Source organism: Halichoerus grypus, chromosome 8, assembly GCF_964656455.1.
Source record: "Halichoerus grypus chromosome 8, mHalGry1.hap1.1, whole genome shotgun sequence".
NCBI classification, from domain to species: Eukaryota; Metazoa; Chordata; class Mammalia; order Carnivora; family Phocidae; genus Halichoerus; species Halichoerus grypus.
In genome coordinates, this window is record NC_135719.1 from 79,407,946 (window position 1) to 79,426,285 (window position 18,340).

At 44.1% G+C, this 18,340-nt stretch overlaps 1 protein-coding gene across 10 annotated transcripts; it reads right to left on the reverse strand.

The window, feature by feature from the left end:
• Positions 1-907: 907 nt before the first annotated feature.
• On the reverse strand, positions 908-13,079 carry RNASE1 (ribonuclease A family member 1, pancreatic). Of its 10 annotated transcripts, none has more exons than XM_078078724.1 (3): positions 13,000-13,043; positions 2,904-3,149; positions 908-1,616 (listed from the first exon to the last, which is right to left on the reverse strand). In XM_078078724.1, exon 3 carries the CDS (start codon positions 1,589-1,591, stop codon positions 1,136-1,138), a length of 456 nt encoding a protein of 151 aa, XP_077934850.1. In that variant the 5' UTR covers positions 1,592-1,616; positions 2,904-3,149; positions 13,000-13,043; the 3' UTR covers positions 908-1,135. The 10 variants fall into 10 exon arrangements, with proteins under 10 accessions (XP_077934850.1, XP_035973877.1, XP_077934848.1 ...); XM_036117984.1 differs by lacking the exon at positions 13,000-13,043 and adding an exon at positions 8,011-8,225; XM_078078722.1 differs by lacking the exon at positions 2,904-3,149 and having other exon boundaries at positions 13,000-13,079.
• Between the last annotated feature and the right edge of the window lie 5,261 nt (positions 13,080-18,340).

The following is an 18,340-nucleotide window of genomic DNA, read 5'->3' on the forward strand; positions in this document are numbered from 1 at the left end:
AAAATCTACTTATTCTCCTTCAATTTAATAATCTCTACAGTCCCCTCTAGCTCCTAAATTGAAGGTTCTGACTTTCCAGCTAAGAGATGGCCATTTTTCTGATCTGGTAATCAGCATCAGCTCACTCAATAAAAGGAAATGATGGGACGCCTGGGTGGCTTAGTCGTTAAGCATCTGCCTTCGGCTCAGGTCATGATCCCAGGGTCCTGGGATCGAGTCCTGCATCCGGCTTCTTGCTCAGTGAGGAGCCTGCTTCTCCCTCTCCCTCTGCTTCTCCCCCTGCTTGTGCTCTCTCTTTCTCTCTGACAAATAAATAAATAAAAATCTTTAAAAAAAATAAAAGGAAAGTGAAAATTTAGGATCATAATTTCATCCACTCCTCCTCCCCAGCCAGGCGCTGAGCAGGGTCTTCTTGAGGTTACCCTGTCCCTCCTTCTGTGCCAGAGATTTTGGTATTTGAGCTTCACCCTTTATCAGCTCACCCAGCAGGACAGTCCCAAACTGGAGCTCCCTTTTATCTCAAATAGCCCATACTTTTTTTAAAGATTTTATTTATTTATTTGGCAGAGAGAGGGAACACAAGCAGGGGGAGTGGGAGAGGGAGAAGCAGGCTTCCCGCGGAGCAGGGAGCCCGATGCAGGGCTCGATCCCAGGACCCTGAGATCATGACCTGAGCCGAAGGCAGATGCTTAACGACTGAGCCACCCAGGCGCCCCTCAAATAGCCCATACTTAACACCTTAACATTTGGCAGCACGGAATTTCCAAGGAAAGGAATGATCTCAGGTCACTGAAAACCGAGTCAGAAGCAGAGGCATGTAATGATTCTGTTCCATGCTTACCCAAGCTAACCAGATTTGCAGTTCTCACTCCCAGCAGGAAAGCAATCACACAGACAGTATCAGAAATCCAGGTGGTTGCAACTGTGTTTTATTGAAAGAAGCAGTGAAGTGGTTCACATGGGGCCCACCTCACCCCCCAAACCACGAAGGGGCAAGCTCTGGGCGGGGAAGCATGTGTTTTGGATAGGAGCTCTGACTGGAGTTCTTTCCCTCAGAGCAAGGAAGGGAGAGGAGAGAAGCAGGTGCTACCATAGGGAGGTGGGGCATCTCGCTGCTCTGGCCTCAGGTGGAGACCTACACAGAAGCGTCAAAGTGGACTGGCACGTACGGGTTCCCCTCACAGGCCACGATGATGAATTTCTCTTCCTGCGTGGTCTGATATGCGCATCTGGGGTATTTGGAGCCATTCCTCAGGCGGCAGTCAGTGATGTGCATCCTGGAGCTGCTTCGGTGGCAGTTGGGCTGCCCATTCTTGCAGACAACATTTCCCTGGAGGCAGACGGCCTGGACATCTGGCAGAGGCTCGTGGACAAAGGTGTTCACCGGCTTGCACCGTCCATCTGTCATTCTCCGGCGCTCCATCATTTGGTTGCAGTAGCCAGAGCTGATGTTGGAGGTGCCCGGGTCCATGTGCTGCCGCTGGAACTTTTCGGCCCTTGATTCTCTGCCCAGAGAAGGCTGGACACAGCCCAGCACCAGCAGCACCAGGACCAGGAGTGGGAACAGGCTGAAGAACTTCTCCTGAGCCATGGTGGTCTCACTCCTCTGGAAGAGCCTAGCCAGGAAAGGGAGAGAAGAGAAAAAGCATTGCCTTAGAAAGAACCCCAGCTCCTACCTGTGGCCTGCCTGGCTCACAGTCTCCCTTTGGGTCAGCCAGAAAGATACCCTCCTCCTGCGCAATTTTCCAAGTAATGATATACTCACATACACTCTTCTCCAAGAGCATTTAGCTCCCGCTAGCTAGAGAGAGGTGATCTTTGCCTCTGGGTGGTTACCTTGACAGTGAACTAAAATCTTGCAGTCCTGTGTCTGAATACTAGAGATTTTTTTAATTTAAAGTACATTTGAGGGGGTATCTGGGTGGCTCAGTCTGTCAAGTGTCTGGCTTGGGCTCAGGTCATGATCCCAGGGTCCTGGGATAGAGCCCCGCATCGGGCTCCCTGCTCCGCGGGGAGCCTGCTTCTCCCTCTCCCACTGCTGCTCCCCCTGCTGTGCTCTCTCTCGCTCTCTGTCAAATGAATAAATAAATTCTTTAAAACAATAAATAAATAAAATACATTTGAAAAATAAATACATTTATACCCAGTGCTCAAGCCGCTCATTAGAAAATCCTTTTGAATAAACCATGAGCTGAACTGCATCCCTGAAATACCACCATGACCTCCAGGATCATGACGGACAGAGGCCTGTTGTCCTCCAACACAAGGGAAACAGCCCAGTGCCTAACACTAGCATCGTAAAGGGATGCCATTGTATTTCCAAGAGAGATGCTTCCCTCCCCCAGCACCACTGGTTCCCTGCAGCCCACATGCTCCATCCCCATATTGGCCCAGCCCCAGTTTTCTCAGGTGCTAACCTCACCCACCCTGGTCCCCCCAGTCCAATGCATACAAGGCTGAGGAGGTGGGGAGACCACCTCTTCAGCCACTGACCTGGGTCTCTAGCTTGGTCTCTAGGACAGAGCAGAAGGCCAGTCCCCGTGATCCCTGGATCCCTGGGGAGGGAGTCTTATACAGATGACAAAGGGGCTTGGCTTCCAAGGAAAGATAGGTGGGAGGAGGATCTTGGTTTCACTTTAGAGGGAGCCAAGGACCTTGTGAGGAAGGGACATTGTAGGGAATCATCCACACCACTCTTTTTTCAGGACTGCTGGGAAGGGTGAGTCTTGGCCTATAGGAACCGTACCAGGTGAATCTCATCTGTCTGGTGGTTCACAAGGAGCAGCAGAGAAAGCCACTACAGTGCTGATGCCTGAAGCCCAGCAAAGCCCTCATCATCTCGGGGGGCCATTTTCACCAAATATGCTTGGAGGTTTGCAAAGGACACATAAACGTGTGATCACCAGAGCAGCAGGGAAAGGGAGGGCTTCTCTCTCTCCCCAGGAGTCCTGGCGCGGCTGGAATTCCAACAGCACCTCTTCTGTGGGGAGGGGGGTGAGGCTGGAAGGCAGCGCGGATCTGGGGTCCGGTGGGACAGTGCTCAGGCAGGGAGGAGGAGGAGACATGCGACCTCACCCAGTGCTGACCACTTCAGCTCTCCTGGGTGTGGAAGGTGGGTGTGTAGCAGTTCTTGGCCACAGCAACTGCTCCTGGAAGGTGAGAGTTGAAGAGAGGAACTAAAGCCAAACCAAACTCCCAAGGGATGTCAGGATGGCTCAGTCACTAGAGCATGGGACTCTTGATCTCACGGTTGCAGGTTTGAGCCCCATGTTGGGATTGGAACCTACTTAAAAAAAAAAAAAAGACTCAAATCCCTTTTGGAGAAAAAATGGAGAACACCATATTTCTTAGCAGCAGAATTCCCTCTGTCTACCAAGAAACAGAGGCAAAACTGAAAAAGAACAAAAGCCTTTACTGGGGAGTCTCAGGATTGCATTTTTTTTTGGAGCACAGATTCCAGAATGCCCAGAAAAGCGTCCTCCTACACAGGAAAAGCAGGGTGTTCGGGAAAAAGACGGACAGGGGGGCAAGTACCTGACCTGAATCAGGGAGGAGAAGGCACTGACAGATTAAGCCCTGCTGATTTACACTTGGATTGACTAACGTATTGGTGTTATCACACCACACGATTCCTGATCTGCATGAATTAATTATCTGTCATCAGAGGCCACACTGGCAGTTTTATGATCCAGATGCCAGGTGTTCCGTTGACTTTATATGCAACAGCTTGTAAAACAATTACTGTGTCTGGCCCAGTTCAAAAGGTCTTTTTGCCCAGTTCAAAAGTTCATTAGAAGGGGAAATGGAGCTTCAAGTGGAGCCTGTCATGTCCAGAAATTTTATACAATTTTACACCTCCTACAAAGAGACCTGTCTTTGCTGGGTGACAATTTCAATTCCTCTGGAGTGAGAATAATCACAATTCTCTCCATGCTCTGGATTTAGATGGTCTCAGTCCAAATTTTGATCTAGCATCTGAAGAGCTGGGCAAGTTATAGAACTGAATTTCTTTCCCTGTTCCTCAGTTTCCTCATCCCTGAAATGAAGGTGATGATATGTACGTCTTAGATTTATTATGAGGACAAAATAAGGTAAGATGTACAGAGGGCTTGGAGAGGTCCTTGGAAAGTATGATAAATGCTATCTCTAGTGATGGCTCACATAGGGTGGTGCTGAGATCCTCCATAAAGAATCTGTTTCATTGACACTGAGCCATCTCTGACTTCCTAAAAAAGTAGGAGTGAAGTTAAAGGACTTCCCAGGCTTTTGTTTTGCGAAAAAGCTGAACTGAAAAAGTAGGCAGTTTTGAAACCCTGAGGAGGGGAAGAAAGGAGAAGAGGAGAGAAGAGAGGGACCTTAGTGGAAAGAACAGAATTCTTTAAAGGGAAGTGTTTTTATTATGTTGTCACATGATATCCAAGAAATCTTTAGTCAAGTCAGCATGATTTGCTAATGCATATGAATTGGAAAGTGCAAGTGGGGCTGAGGAAGATGTGGTATGGTGTGAGCTTTTACTTTCATGTTCCTGTAATTTGTCCAGCACCCTACCCTCCACCCAGGTTTGGTCTCTCTTAGTCCTTACATAGTACTCATATCATCTGGAGTGGCGTTGGGAGGAAAACTTTTCCTAACCACTTAGGTTCATGTCAGACAGCCTGCAAAGTCACTGACCAAAAAAAGACAGATTAACAGGAAAATAGACAATGTTATTCCTATGCCTGTGTTGGAGCAAAAAAGAAGTGGCTCCCTGAACAGCAAGGGATAAGGGTTTCTATATTAACTTCACAGGGGAAGAAAGGGAGGGAAAGGGGCTCTGTAGGAAATAAATGGGGTCTTGTTTTTGTGTTTTTGGGAGAGATAAACAAGCTTTTAGGGAACAAGTGGGAAGTAAGACAGTTTGTGATAATGTTTGTTTATGCAGGTGTGAGTGGTCTGTCTTCTTCCAGGCTATAAAACTCCCCCAGTGGGGATTTAGGGCAGCTTCACTCTCAGAAGAATCTGCCTTTATTCAGGTAAGAGAATCTCTGAGAGACGCCTGGGTGGCTCAGTGGTTTAGGCATCCAGCTCTTGATTTCAGCTCAGGTCATGATCTCAGGGTCTTGGGATCCAGCCCAGCATCAGGCTCCTCGCTCAGCAGGGAGTCTGCTTAAGATTCTCTGTCTTCCTCCCTCTGCCCCTCCCCCTCACCTCTCAAAAATAAAATAGCCACTTAGAGCTGAGCCAGTGAAAAGTTAGTGACCTCCACACCAATCACCTTTTAAGGGATAGGTACTTGTTACCTTGCTCTCTATCTCCTGCCCACTCCTGAGGACTGCCCCTTCCCCTGGTTCATTGTACCATTGACCCATCCTCTCCCCGCAACTCTCCATCTCCCCATTTCTGGGAATGTAAGTAACAAATCTTATGACTTTGCTTCTATGTACATGTCCTGAAACTGCACCCTGGGCTTTTCATTTCTCCAGAGTGGCAGCTGGAATGTTGAGGGAGTAACCTGGCCATGTGGATGTCTTGTGTCTCCTCTTCAGCAGGTCATAATCTTAATTGAATACACTTGTTCTGATTTCTCAACACACCGACCTAGAATTATTTATCCTGTCACTTAAAAATGAAGGTAAAATAAAGCATTTGCAGACAAAACAATAAAATAAAACAAAACCTAATGGAGTTTACAACCAGCAGTCCTTCATTAAAAAAATTTCTAAGCATGCATTTCAGGTGAGAGAGAAAAGCTACTCAATAGAAGTCTGAAATTCAGGAAAGAATTTTTAAAAAGGTGATGATAAATATGTGAGCAAATAAAAAAAGTGTTTTGACTCTATAAAGCAATAATGTCTTATTGCATTAAGAAGATAAAATTAAACTATACATCAGGAACATAATTTGGAAGTGATGTGAATTGCCAAGTGTTCAAGAGATGACTAAAAGGTATTGATTAGACTTTTCTACGTTTACTATGTATTTGAGAATTTCTAGGGTAAACAATGAAAAGAATGGAAACACAAGGTATGAATTCCAAACTAGCAGAGAGAATAAGTAGACTGTGGATCAGGTAGGATAGTCTAGGTTGTGCTGCAGTAACAAACAAACTCAAAATTTCAGCAGTTTAAAGTTTCTCATTTCTCCTACATGTCTATCCTGGTCCAGCCAAGGGGCTCTGCCCACTGTAGTCACTTGGGAAAACAGGCTGACACAGGCTTCATCTTGACCCACGCTGTCATAATCACAGAAGCAGAGGAAAAACAACAGGGCACTGGGATGCCCAGGTGGCTCAGTCAGTTAAGCATCCCACTCTTGATTTTGGCTCAGGTCATGATCTCTGGTCGTGAGTTCAAACCCCGAGTGGGGCTCTGGGAATGTCTGCATCATCTCTGTTGTCCTCTGTGTCATGGAGACAGTTACCCAGTGTAGAATGAGTCTGTGACCCATTACTGAGAGACCTCATTTCCTATACATTAAATCACAGTTGCAGCATTTATCTTCATTACACAGATTAAAATGTGATGTCAATCTCTCAAAATTTTTCTCAAGTAGTTTGACACACATCACAGCTATCGTTTCTTTATGCGCATACAATGTGATATTCATTTCCATAAACTGCTCTTGAGAATTTGAATAGAGCCAGTAGAGTGAAGAGACCATATGTATTAGTTGCAGCTTCAAGACCCGTATGCTATGTTCAGGAAAATTTTTTCACCTCTCTGGACCTCGGTTTCATCATCTATAAAACACACAGGCTGGATGATTGGCAAAGCACTAATAAAAGAGAATTTAAATGCATAGGTACTGGAGTGTATTTGGACGGGGCTGTGGAATCAGTTCACCTTTTTAATTAGTCCTGCAACACTGACTGGCATTTTTCTGGAGGAATGCAAATGAATACACAAAAGTCCTGCATTATGATTTTAAAGATCAGTAGTGTATCAATTTCTGTAATTTGTTTCTTTATCTGTAAATTAGGGATAATTAAATCCCTTACTCTAAGACACTATAGACTGAATGTTTGTTTCCCCACCCCCACCCCCAATTTGTATATTAAAACCTAATTCTCAATGGGATGGTATTTGGAGGTGAGGCCTTTGGGAGGTGATTAGGTCATGAAGGTGGAGCACTCGTGAATGGGATTAGTGCCCTTACAAGAGAGACCACAGAGAGCTCCTTTAGCCCTCTGTCATGTGAGGTAATAGTGAGAAATTGGTTCATAGCTATGAAACCATACGTTTGCCCAGGACCATCCCTATTTATGCCCGCTCTCTTGGCATAATAAATAATAATTTCACTCTCAAAAGTGTCACAATTCAAACAGTAAATTATATGGTTACCCTATTCAAAGCACATACTGAGCCCTAATAGAATTGTAATATTATTATTATTACCACTGTTGATACTGTTTCTTCAAGAGTCAAAAGTTCAGTTTTAATTCTGATTTAGTAGAAGTGACAGTGATTGAAGTTTCTGATTGGGAGGGAGGGATAGATGGACGATCTCTAAATTCTATCTTTATTTTTTTAAAGATTTTATTTATTTATTTGCCATAGAGAGAGTGAGCCCAAACAGGAGGAGTAGCAGGAAGAGGGAGAAGCAGTCTCCTCGCTGAGCAAGGAGACCGATGCAAGACTCAATCCCAGGACCCTGGGATCATTGACCTGAGCGGAAGGCAGGTGCTTAACAACTGAGCCACCCAGGCACCCTACCTTCTATCTTTATAGAGAATTGGAGAGCAGCAAAAATGGAATGGGTGTATCAGGAAAATGCAGGCAGATCTGGGCTTGGGCATCATTGTAGACACACTGAGATTTACGTTGGGGTAACCTGCAGCAGGCACTGAGACATTCACAGCAGTGCTTCTGAGAGAGCCTTGGGATAACGATGTACAACTGAGCATAACTCCACAGGGGCGATCATGGGAGCCATGAGTCTCCCAGGGGAAAAATGGGACAGACAAGTTTGTAAATAGGAAGCAAAGGGAGTGAATGAAGGCTGAGGAAGAAGTGTCTAAACAATGCAGCTTACCTTGCACCTAAAGGTTGCCTTTGGCTACTACCTTTTGTGTGGTAGACAGTAGAGTCGCCAGAAAGAGGAAGGGAGCAGATCTAGAGCAGGAAGTGTCTTAGCTGCAGTCCCCCGTCTTGCCCTACCTCCGGAACTCCCTCTCAAGAGCTCTTGATTCCTGTTAGGCTCCTGGGGGAAGTTGCCTCAAGACAGCTTCAGATCGCCCAGATATATCTGCCTCAGAAAGACAGAGCATTGCATATAGCATTTCAGAGCTAGAACTTGGTCAGCCGGCTCAGATGACTGGAGTTACAGCTGAAGAATGAAATCATTATTGACTTAAGTTCTCAGTGAACAGTGTAGTTTTTGTTTAACAATTCTGAGCGCTTGCTGATTGTTCAAGTTTCAGAAAATACTCTCTTGCAGTGAAAAGTATTTAGACTGGACGTGGGGAGTAAGGCAGGGAGGTCTGGGGTTTGTCCTAAACTTTCACTGACCTTCCAGCCCCTTGAGTGGGTGCTCCTTGTAATCAGTTCATCATGTCCATGACTAGTATAAGGAAAGAAAAGAGGGCTCTCTCCAGGATGGCCAAATATATATGCCTGCTTATCTGCATGTTATCATCTCAGTCTTAAAAACACTTTCTGCTCCTGACTCTACGCCCACTTAACTTCGTTTATGACTTTGTGGAACACCATGTAGTGAAAAAAAGCATGGGCCTGAATTGGAGCCCCAATGCCACAGTATAACCTAAGGCTAACAACATGGTGTTGGTTATGCATTGCTGTACAGCGTACTTATTAAACAGCAATACTTTCATTATCTCTGATTTTATGGTTTAGGTATAAAACATTAGTCTTCAGCAGGGTAGGGTAGAGATAAGGGAAAAACTGCAAACACATCCTAAACCTTTTGAGTAATCTTGTTCATTATAGTGGTATGGGCAAAGCAATTCTCAGACTGTTAGATGATTACAAGAGTGAGCAAATGAGCACAAAGGTTAATGTTGTGAAGAGCCGGGGTTCACTCTGGACACGTTATCATGGACTGGGTGGAGGAAACCGAGGGGAAGAAGAAACTTTTCCCTCTACCATCTTAGGTTCAGTGACTGGGGGTATACAAATTCAACTGATAAAAGATAGACTAACAAGAGAAAAAAAATGAGTTACATATATCTATACAGCACCAAGAGTGAACCCTAATGGATTCTATGGACTTTGGGTGATGTGTCAATGTAGGTCCATCAGTTGTAACAAATGTACTGCTCTAGTGTAGGATGTTGATAGTGGAGGAGGCTATGCATGGGGGTATGGGGGCAGAGGGTATATGAGAACTCTGTGCTTTCTGCTTATTTTTTCTATGAATCTAAAACTGTTCTTAAAAAAAAATGATGTCTATTTAGAAGGAAAAATTAAAAAGAGATGTTGATTTCTTCCAAAACCTCAAAGACCTAAGACACAGAGACTGTGGAAATGTTACAGATTAAAGGTGGCTAAAGAGACGTGGCAACTAACTGTGACACCTGACACTGGACTGGAACCCGAACTAGGGGGGAAGCACACAGCTGAGAGAGCATATGTGATGCAGGAACGGCTTCTGCATAACCTCCAAGTCTATACTTCCAGGCCCTCGGCGTGACAGCCACAAGCCCTGTCCTACACCATCCCTACTGCTCAAATGCACATGACAGGGAGGTGGAGATGAGTGACCTTGGAGATTAAAGCCATTGCTCTACACAGGAGGACCTAGAGTGGGGCAGGTGCAGTTTCAGGATTTGCCATAAGCAGAAAAACAAGAAGGAAGCCTTGATCTTAATCAAGAATGTGTGGACAGACCATGTGGTTGAGCAGATTCAATGAAACCCTCCTGAGAATAAGCTTTCAGGCACTTGGGCAGGCTGCACGCAGCAGCCTGTGCCCAGAAAGGATAGGCTGTGTGCACTCTGTGTGGACACACTGACCAGACCACGATAAATAATGCCAATAAAGGAGGAAACTAGGCCACTGAGAAAGGAGGGGACAATCAGAGAGAAGATCTTTATTCCATCAGTGGTCTTTCATGATCACTGATGTGTGGCAATGCTGATTCTTTCAAAGACCAGCCCAAGGATTCCACTTTTTTTGGCAGAAAGAAAACCATATAGAGAGAACCAATGGATGGAGAGTCCACATTTATTTTCTGTAATCCAGTGGGGCATCTCCCAGCCTTCTCTGCAGCTCTGTAATAATGGTTCTAAATCTCTGTGTTTGCATTTTGAATGCAATTAATTTTTCTCTTTCCTCAGTATTTACAGTAAGTCAACATCTGTACAGAATTTGTCATTACTTAACAGTCTGTTGTTGCCACCACCACTGTCATTTCAATGCCTACTTCTCCTACTTACTGCTGCCAATGGCCAGACGCTTACCATGGCTCCACCAGGGAAAGCATCACTCAGATCCTCTCTGTCTAGTACCGAGGCTCATTACATCCTTCTGTCCTCTGCAAGGGGAACTCAGAACCTCTCAGATGCACCACCTCCACTTTCAGGGTCACAGTGGAGAGAGATTGTTGACCTGGGATTTGACTGCTGGCCCTCAGGTTGGATCTCACATAAGTCCTTTTGGTGAGTTGATCCAAATTTCCTTTAAATGAAAGCCTACAGTCAATGTCATCTTTTCCTTTAAGCAATCTGGGCTTTCCTGGGGTACCTAGGTGGCTCAGTCGGTTAAGCCCTCGACTCTTGATTTCAGCTCATGTCACCATCTCAGGGTCATGGGATCGAGCTCCATGTTGGGCTCTGGGCTCAGTATGGAATCTACCTGAGATTCTCTCTCCCTCTCCCTCTGCCTCTCCCCCTTCCCCTGCTCCCACTCACTCTCTTTCTCTCTAAAATAAATAAATAAAATCTTAAAAAAAAAATCTTCACTTTCCTTTTCCCATTTTCCTGAGGCCATGCCATCTCTATGACAAGAAATCCAAGAGCTGCTGACTCTTCAACTGGATACCTTCTATTGGGTATTTTATTTCTTCTCCTTCTGCCTCTTCACCATCGCCTCGTATCCCCTTACCTCTCCCCAGCTACACCAGCCTCTTTAGGGACAGAGAAGATGCCAAGCTTTTGCCTGCCTCAGGGCTTTTGCCCTTGCTGTTTTTTCTGCCTGAAATGTTCTTTTATATGACTGTCTCCTCATTCAACAGGTTTCCATTTAAATATCCCCTCATCAGATTTCTTCCCTGACCACCCTGTCTGTGGTCCTTGTCTTAGTCTGTTCAGGATGCTACAGCAAGCTTCCATATACTGGATGGCTTATAAACAACAAACACCTATTTCTCACAGTTTAGGGGACTGGAAAGTCCACGATCAAGGTACCAGCAGATTTGGTGTCTGCTGATAATCCACCCCCTGGTTTATAGATGGCTATCTTTCTGCTGTGTCCTCATATGGTGACAGGGCAGGGAATTCTGGTCGATCTCTTTTATAAGGGCACTTTTCCCACTCCCGAGGGCTCCGCCCTCATGATCTAATCACCTCTCAAGGGCTTGACCTCCTAATACCATCATATTGGGGGTTAGGATTTCAACATTTCAAACATTCTGTCTATAGCAATTCTGTTCTTTTACTCAATTCTTCTATTAGATCACCTTATTTTTTCTTTCATAGCTCTTATTAAAATCTTCATTCTTTATTTTGTTATTTGTTTAATATTCTTTGCCTCCACTAGAATGTATGTGTCAAAAAGCAGGGGCTTTCATTTTTCATAGAACTAGAACAAACAACCCAAAATTTGTGTGAAACCACAAAAGAGCCCAAAGAGCCAAAATAATCTTGTAAAAGAAAAACAAAACTGAAAGTATACAATTTCCAGACTTCAAGTTATATTACAAAGCTAGAAATCAAAACAGTATGGTACTGGCACAAAAACAGATGCATAGATCCATGGAACAGAATAGAAAACCCAGAAATAACCCCACAATTATATGGTCAATTAATCTTCACCAAAGCAGAAAAGACTATCCAAAGACAAAAAGACAGTCCCTTCAACAAATGGTTGGGAAAACTGAACAGCTGCATGCCAAAGAAAGAAACTGGACCACTTTCTTTTACCAAACACAAAAACAAACCCAAAATGGATTAAGGACCTAAATGTGAGACCTGAAACCATAAAAATCCTAGAAGAGAGCACAGGCAGTAATTTCTCTGACATCAGCCATAGCAAAATATTTCTAGATACGTCTCCTGAGACAAGGGAGTAAAACCAAAAATAAACTATTGGGATTACATCAAAAGATAAAGCTTCTGCGCAGTGGGAATAAGCTTTCATGCTTATCCTGGAGAAGGAGGACTAGAGGAATTTCTTTATGTTACTTTTGTAGGCCCTTGTGCCGTCAAGGTAAATGGCATGACCTTTCCATCAGTAATTGAAAGCTTCTCTCTGACAAGGCTCCTGTAACTGACTGGCACCATAAATTCTGTTCAGAACTGTGTGCCCTTCCTGCTGTTCCAGTTCCCTGCCTAGTGTCACACCAAGATTACCTGATACTGAAGAGCAAACATGGGTTGATAAAGAATCCCAGTACCCAAAGGGAATCATGAAATAAGTCAAGAGCATTTCCCAAAGTTTATCAGGAATCATGGGGCAAAGGGATTCCAGGGCCTAAACGGCTGGGGACAAAGAACAAAATAAAGTTAGATCGAATTTATAACAGAGCTTTTCATGTTCTAACATGATAGTAAATATCTTACAACCAACTACAATAAGCAGATTTTTTTTAAACTTTCCTTCACACGTAGGAACTACTCTTTCTTCTCAACAGAGCACCCAGTTTTCCTAGTGTTCCTGCTCCTCTAAGATATAAGAGGATTAGTGATCCTTAAAAGTCATTATGAGGAAAACAAAAAGGAAAAGAAATGAAAGTCCAAGGGAGAAAGGCTTTATTCACTTTTACTTCATCTGAATGGCCTCAGTACTGGTTTTAATTATTCCTTTTAAAGCCTTAACCTGTAACTATCTGAATTAGCAAACTTACTTGACCCTTCGGTCTCCCTGGAGGGCACCTGGTGGAATCTTCTGTTCCCATAGCACTAATCTTCTAAGATAACAGGGCATTAGGACCTTTGAAACTCACTTTGCAGGGGAAGAAAAGAAACGCAAACCACATGGGTTGCTACGGTTCTGTTTTAACTCTCCTGGACGGTTTCACTGCCTGTTTAGAGGGCTTTTGTAAAGCCTTCTGAATCACAGTAGCTATGTATTAGTGTGCAGTAGAATCCAGTATTCCAGCATGCCACCAGTTTTCAGAGGACAAATTAGGAACCTCAGATACTCACAAATGCATTTTCCAACTTCCCCTTAATCATGCCCCCACTCTTGACTGCTGGTCACACAAAACCCCTACGATGGGTCACTGAGTAATAGAAGAAGCCTCTTCTTATGAGGATATGCTGAACTGTCTAAAGAGCTGGCTCCCAAGGAGAGTGACCAGAGTCCAAAGTAAAATGCCCAGTGGATTCGGGCTGATGTCAGAATTCTAGAAGAGGCGGCCCAGTGGGAGGACAGGCACTCCTGGAGGTTTCAAGCACTGCCTGGCACTATCAGTCAGGTGGGAACTGTGGTGATGTTTGCTGTGAATAGTCCGTGGAAAGAAGGCTCCTGCCAATAGCTGGAGGGTCTGGAAAACAGGAAACAGCCCTCAACAGGAGAGCACTGGTGAGAGATTGGAATCGCTAGGATTCTGATCATGGCGCCAGTCCTCGGGGACAGCTAGCATTTAAAACAGGAAACCTAGAAAGATGGTCACTGAGATTCAGAAGAGAAAGTAGTCCCACATGTAATTAGTAGAATATTCTGATTTATGTACTTAATGATGTTTAGCAAACTTGGTGTACGGGGTCAGATGTAAACATGTCCCGCCATCCATCCATCAAACATTTCTCACCATGGACTCTATACCAGGTAATAGGGACTCAAAGACACACCCCAGTCCCAGGGAACCTCCATTCCTGTGGACTCAGTAGATATGGCCTCCACACAAGGCCAGACCACAGGCATCAGGGGAAGAAGAGTGTCCATCACACTGGGAGGTTTCTCTTTTCATTCATACCCCCTTATATCCCCCCTCCCTCTTTCTTTCATTTACTTGACTCCTTCTCTTCCTTTCAGATGTTCCATATCCCTCGGGCCATTTCATTGCATGGCTCACTCATATTTTAGTACAGCACATGTGTGTCTCTACTCTCAACGATATGTGCTCACCTGGGACATCGTAGAGACAATTTTCTGGGCATAATCTGGCTTGGATATTATTAGTGGACCTTCACACATTTTCGTACTTTTACTTAAAAAACGTTCAGACTATTGGAGAATGTCCACGGAGGAGATCCTGAATGATGTTAGAGTCTCTAGATCTCTATCTCAGAGAAATCTGGGAGCATCTGAAGTCATGATCATGCACAAAGATTGAGAGCAGAAAGATGCATTCTAAGGGTGTTCGCTTTCAAAATGATTCCATATTTTCATTGAACTATCTTCCCAATTGTTAACAAAGATCTGTGTAGCACAATAACTTCTAATTTCAGGCAATAAAGTGGCTCTCAGGAATGTTGCCACTCAATAGAAACTTCCCCAACCCCACTTTTTTGAGACTAAGGAAGAGATGCTCAATCATCAAGCAAACCAGCTCCCTTTCCCGGCTCACCTCCCCTGTAAGACACACACACACACACACACACACACACACACACACACACCAAAAGGCCCTCTTTAAGTTTAAGTTAGGCCAGGAGAGAGCAGCTGAAGGGCACAATGCATGGACCCCTCTACCTTTGCAGAAACTGCTACAGGTCCGTTGCAGCTGGATCTCACACTGGGACTTGAGGAAAATTGGATATTACAGACTGAGGATACAATACCTTCCGGTGCTCCCTATTCTGAGTCCTGAGGTGGGAAGAGCACAGAGGCAGTGCTCAGAAATTTTTCAGTAAGAAAATGAAAGGATATATGTAAGGCAGGATATTTTGCGGAGAGCTTACTTTTTCTTTCTTCTCTTGTATTTTCCTCATTCCCCTCGTTCCAAGCAGGAAGCCAGATCTTTCCCATTTCCTTGGCTCAGGGATATGTGCAGTCTTTGAAGGCTGGATGTGTTTGAGGTCAAACTTAATGTTTTTTGAGAAGCCCGAATTCAGTGAAAAGAAATAGTCTCTTAGAAAGTGTGAGAATGTTGAGCTTGGAGAGAGACCTTAAGGGTAAAGTTGGAGGGGAAGAATGATCGCCAGGGGGAGGCCGCCTGGGTGAACCTAGGAAGGCTGACCCCAGGCACAGATAATCCTCACTGCCATGAAAACTCTTGTGTCCTGCAACTATTATGGGCCTCCTCCAGGCTGAGGAAGGGGAGCCAGGAACAGGTCCAGCTGGACAGCAGCATCATGGAGCCCCAGCCACCATCATGCTGGCCATTTCCTGCACAGACCTGGAGAAAAAGGCAAGAGCCTAGGGGCTGATCTCATTGTACTCTGCAGAGGGGTGCTCTCTTCTCTATTCTTGCATTTTCTTTCTTTTTCTTTTTTTTTAAGATTTTATTTATTTATTTGACAGAGAGAGAGGCACAGCAAGAGAGGGAACACAAGCAGGGGGAGTGGGAGAGGGAGAAGCAGGCTTCCTGCCGAGCAGGGAGCCCGATGCGGGGCTTGATCCCAGGACCCTGGGATCATGACCTGAGCCAAAGGCAGGCGCTTAACGACTGAGCTACCCAGGCGCCCCTATTCTTGCATTTTCTTTTCCGAGTTGAGATCAAGACTCAGTGTGCAAACTGTTCTCATCAAAGATACAAATTCAAATGTGGTTGTTTGGTTTTTTGTGTTGGTTTTTTTTTTTTTTTAATGTTCATCTCCATAACCACAGACTACACTTGAACTCCTGCTTTCTCAGGGTTCTACTCCCCACATTTCTCTCCATGACGTCAGATCTCTTTGGTTTTCTCTTCCTTTAAGGGTCAAGTTCTCTCCAGCCCCAGCTCGTGACTGCACTTGGTCTGGCCATGTGAATCACCAGCCATCTCTGGAAGGCAAATTCTCCCTGTGACACTGACTTACACCTGTCTCTTCTTATCCAAAGTCCTTGGTACCAGGGCTTCCCTTAGGAAATAAGCACATCTTTTATTTCCTCCTTTTGGAGGCCTGATGCCAACACAATCAGCTTTTCCCCATTCCTACCCTGTAAGAATTCTCACGAATTGTTTATGTACAAAGGTTTGAAATTAAGTATAGGTTATAGTTGTAGACATTCTCATTTTACTTGACATCAAATTATACTTCTCAAGATATCTTTTTGTTTGTGTTTGTTTTCCTTATTGGGATGTTAAATATGATCCAGAGGAGGCAAGAGGTAACCAGTGGTTCTGCCAACCTTCCAAGTCCAAGGGATATAAAAAATCAGAAGAATAAAGAGGGGGTGGTTTTCACAGCTTTAGAAATTGTCTGGAGAAAGTAAATTCTCTAGAAACTCCCTGGGTCTGTCCATTTTATGTTCAGTGCATCTCTTCTCCTTCTGTCTATCATGAAGATCTCTTAACCTAAATGCTATGCTCCAGACACTATCCCTCTCAGTCTTCATGATTTATTCCTGTTCATTCCATTGTATTCCACAATCGGAATTAGCAGCAGGATAAGTACAACTGATTTTTTTCCAGCTTGACTGAGGTATAATTGACATATAAAAACCTGCACATAATTAAAGCATATAATTTGGTAAGTTTGGACACACATATACACTCATGTTACCATCACCACAATCAAGGTAATAAACATATTTATCAGCCCTTGCAAATGTTTCTTTGTTCCCTCTGTTGTTGTTGTTTTGTGGTAAAAATTAACCTGAGATCTATCCTCCTAACAAAATGTTAAGTGCGCCATACCTTATTGTTGACTATATGCACTATGTTGTACAGCAAACTTCTGAATTTCCGCATCTTCTATAACTAACTTCATAGAGATTGAACAAATCTCCCCATTTCTTTCCCCCATCTACCACTCTGTTGTTTACTTCTATACATTTGACTATTTTAGATACTTCATATATGAGGAAACATGCAGGATTCTTCCTTCTGTGACTTACTTATTTCACTTATGATGTTTTAAATGTCCATCCACAGTGTCGTAAATGGTAGGATTTCCTTTCAAGGCTGAATAATATTCCCCCACATGTATATGCCGGGTTTTGTTTTGTTTTTAATCCATTCATCTGTTGATGGACATTTGGGTTGTTTCCATATCTTGGCTATTGTGAATAAATGCTGCAACGAACATGGGAGTGCAGATCTCTCTCCAGGATCTTGACTCCAATTCTTTTGGATATATATCTAGAAGTGGAATTGCTGGATCAGATGGTAATTCCATTTTTAATTTTTCGAAGAAGAACCTCAATAGTGTTTTTCACAGCGGCTGTAGCAATGTGCATTCCTACCGCCAGTGCAGAAGAGTGCTCTTTTCTTCACACCCTCACCACACTGGTTATCTCTTATCTTTTTGATAAGAGCCATTCTAAGAGGTGTGAAGTTATATCTCAATATCTGAAGTGGTTTTGTTTGCTTTTCCTGATGATTAATAATGTTGAGCATCTTTTCATATACTTGTTGGCCATCTGTCTGTCTTCTTTGGAGAGATGTCTATTCAAGTCTGTTGCCCATTTTAAAATTGGATTAGTTATTTTTTTGTTATTGAGTTCTAGTTCCTTATATATTTTGGAAATTACCCTCTTATTAGACATATGAAAAGGAAAAGTGAAATTACCTCTGTTTGCAGATGACATGATCTTTTATGCAGAAAATCCTAAAGAACACACACACACAACTGATACGACTAATAAGCAAATTCATTAGAATGCAGGATATGGGGCACCTGGGTGGCTCAGTCAGTTAAGCGTCTGCCTTCTGCTCAGGTCATGATCCCAGAGTCCTGGGACCAAGCCCCACATCACACCCTGCATTGCATCATGCTCCCCGCTCAGTGGGGAGTCTACTTCTCCCTCTACCCTGCAGCTCAGAACTGTCATTCAATTGAACAAGAGAAAAGATCAGCTCAAAAGACTAGAGGATGATCTCAAACCTCTAAGACCCTCTAGCTTAGAGGACCAGTGAGTACACTGGAGATGCCTCTCAGCAGACATGAGTGCCGGAGTTGCTGTCCTCAGCTGTCTCTGATAAAGTTTCTTCCCTTCATCTACCTTTGGTCTAATGGGCAATCAAGAGGCCCGGAACATAACACCCAGGAGGAAACTTTGACGGGTGCTGGATATTCTAACATATCTTGGCTTCACTCATCATATATATACATCATAATTCTCCACTGAGCATTGGAAATGAAGGAGCCTGACAC

Coding starts and splice junctions, on each gene's coding strand:
- RNASE1 (XM_078078722.1), bottom strand. CDS start 13,079: ATGCCCTGTTATCTTAGAAGATTAGTGCTATGGGAACAGAAGATTCCA. Junction 1,617..12,999: donor CAGGGAGACCGAAGGGTCAA/GTAAGTTTGCTA, acceptor TTTCCTGGCTAG/GCTCTTCCAGAGGAGTGAGA.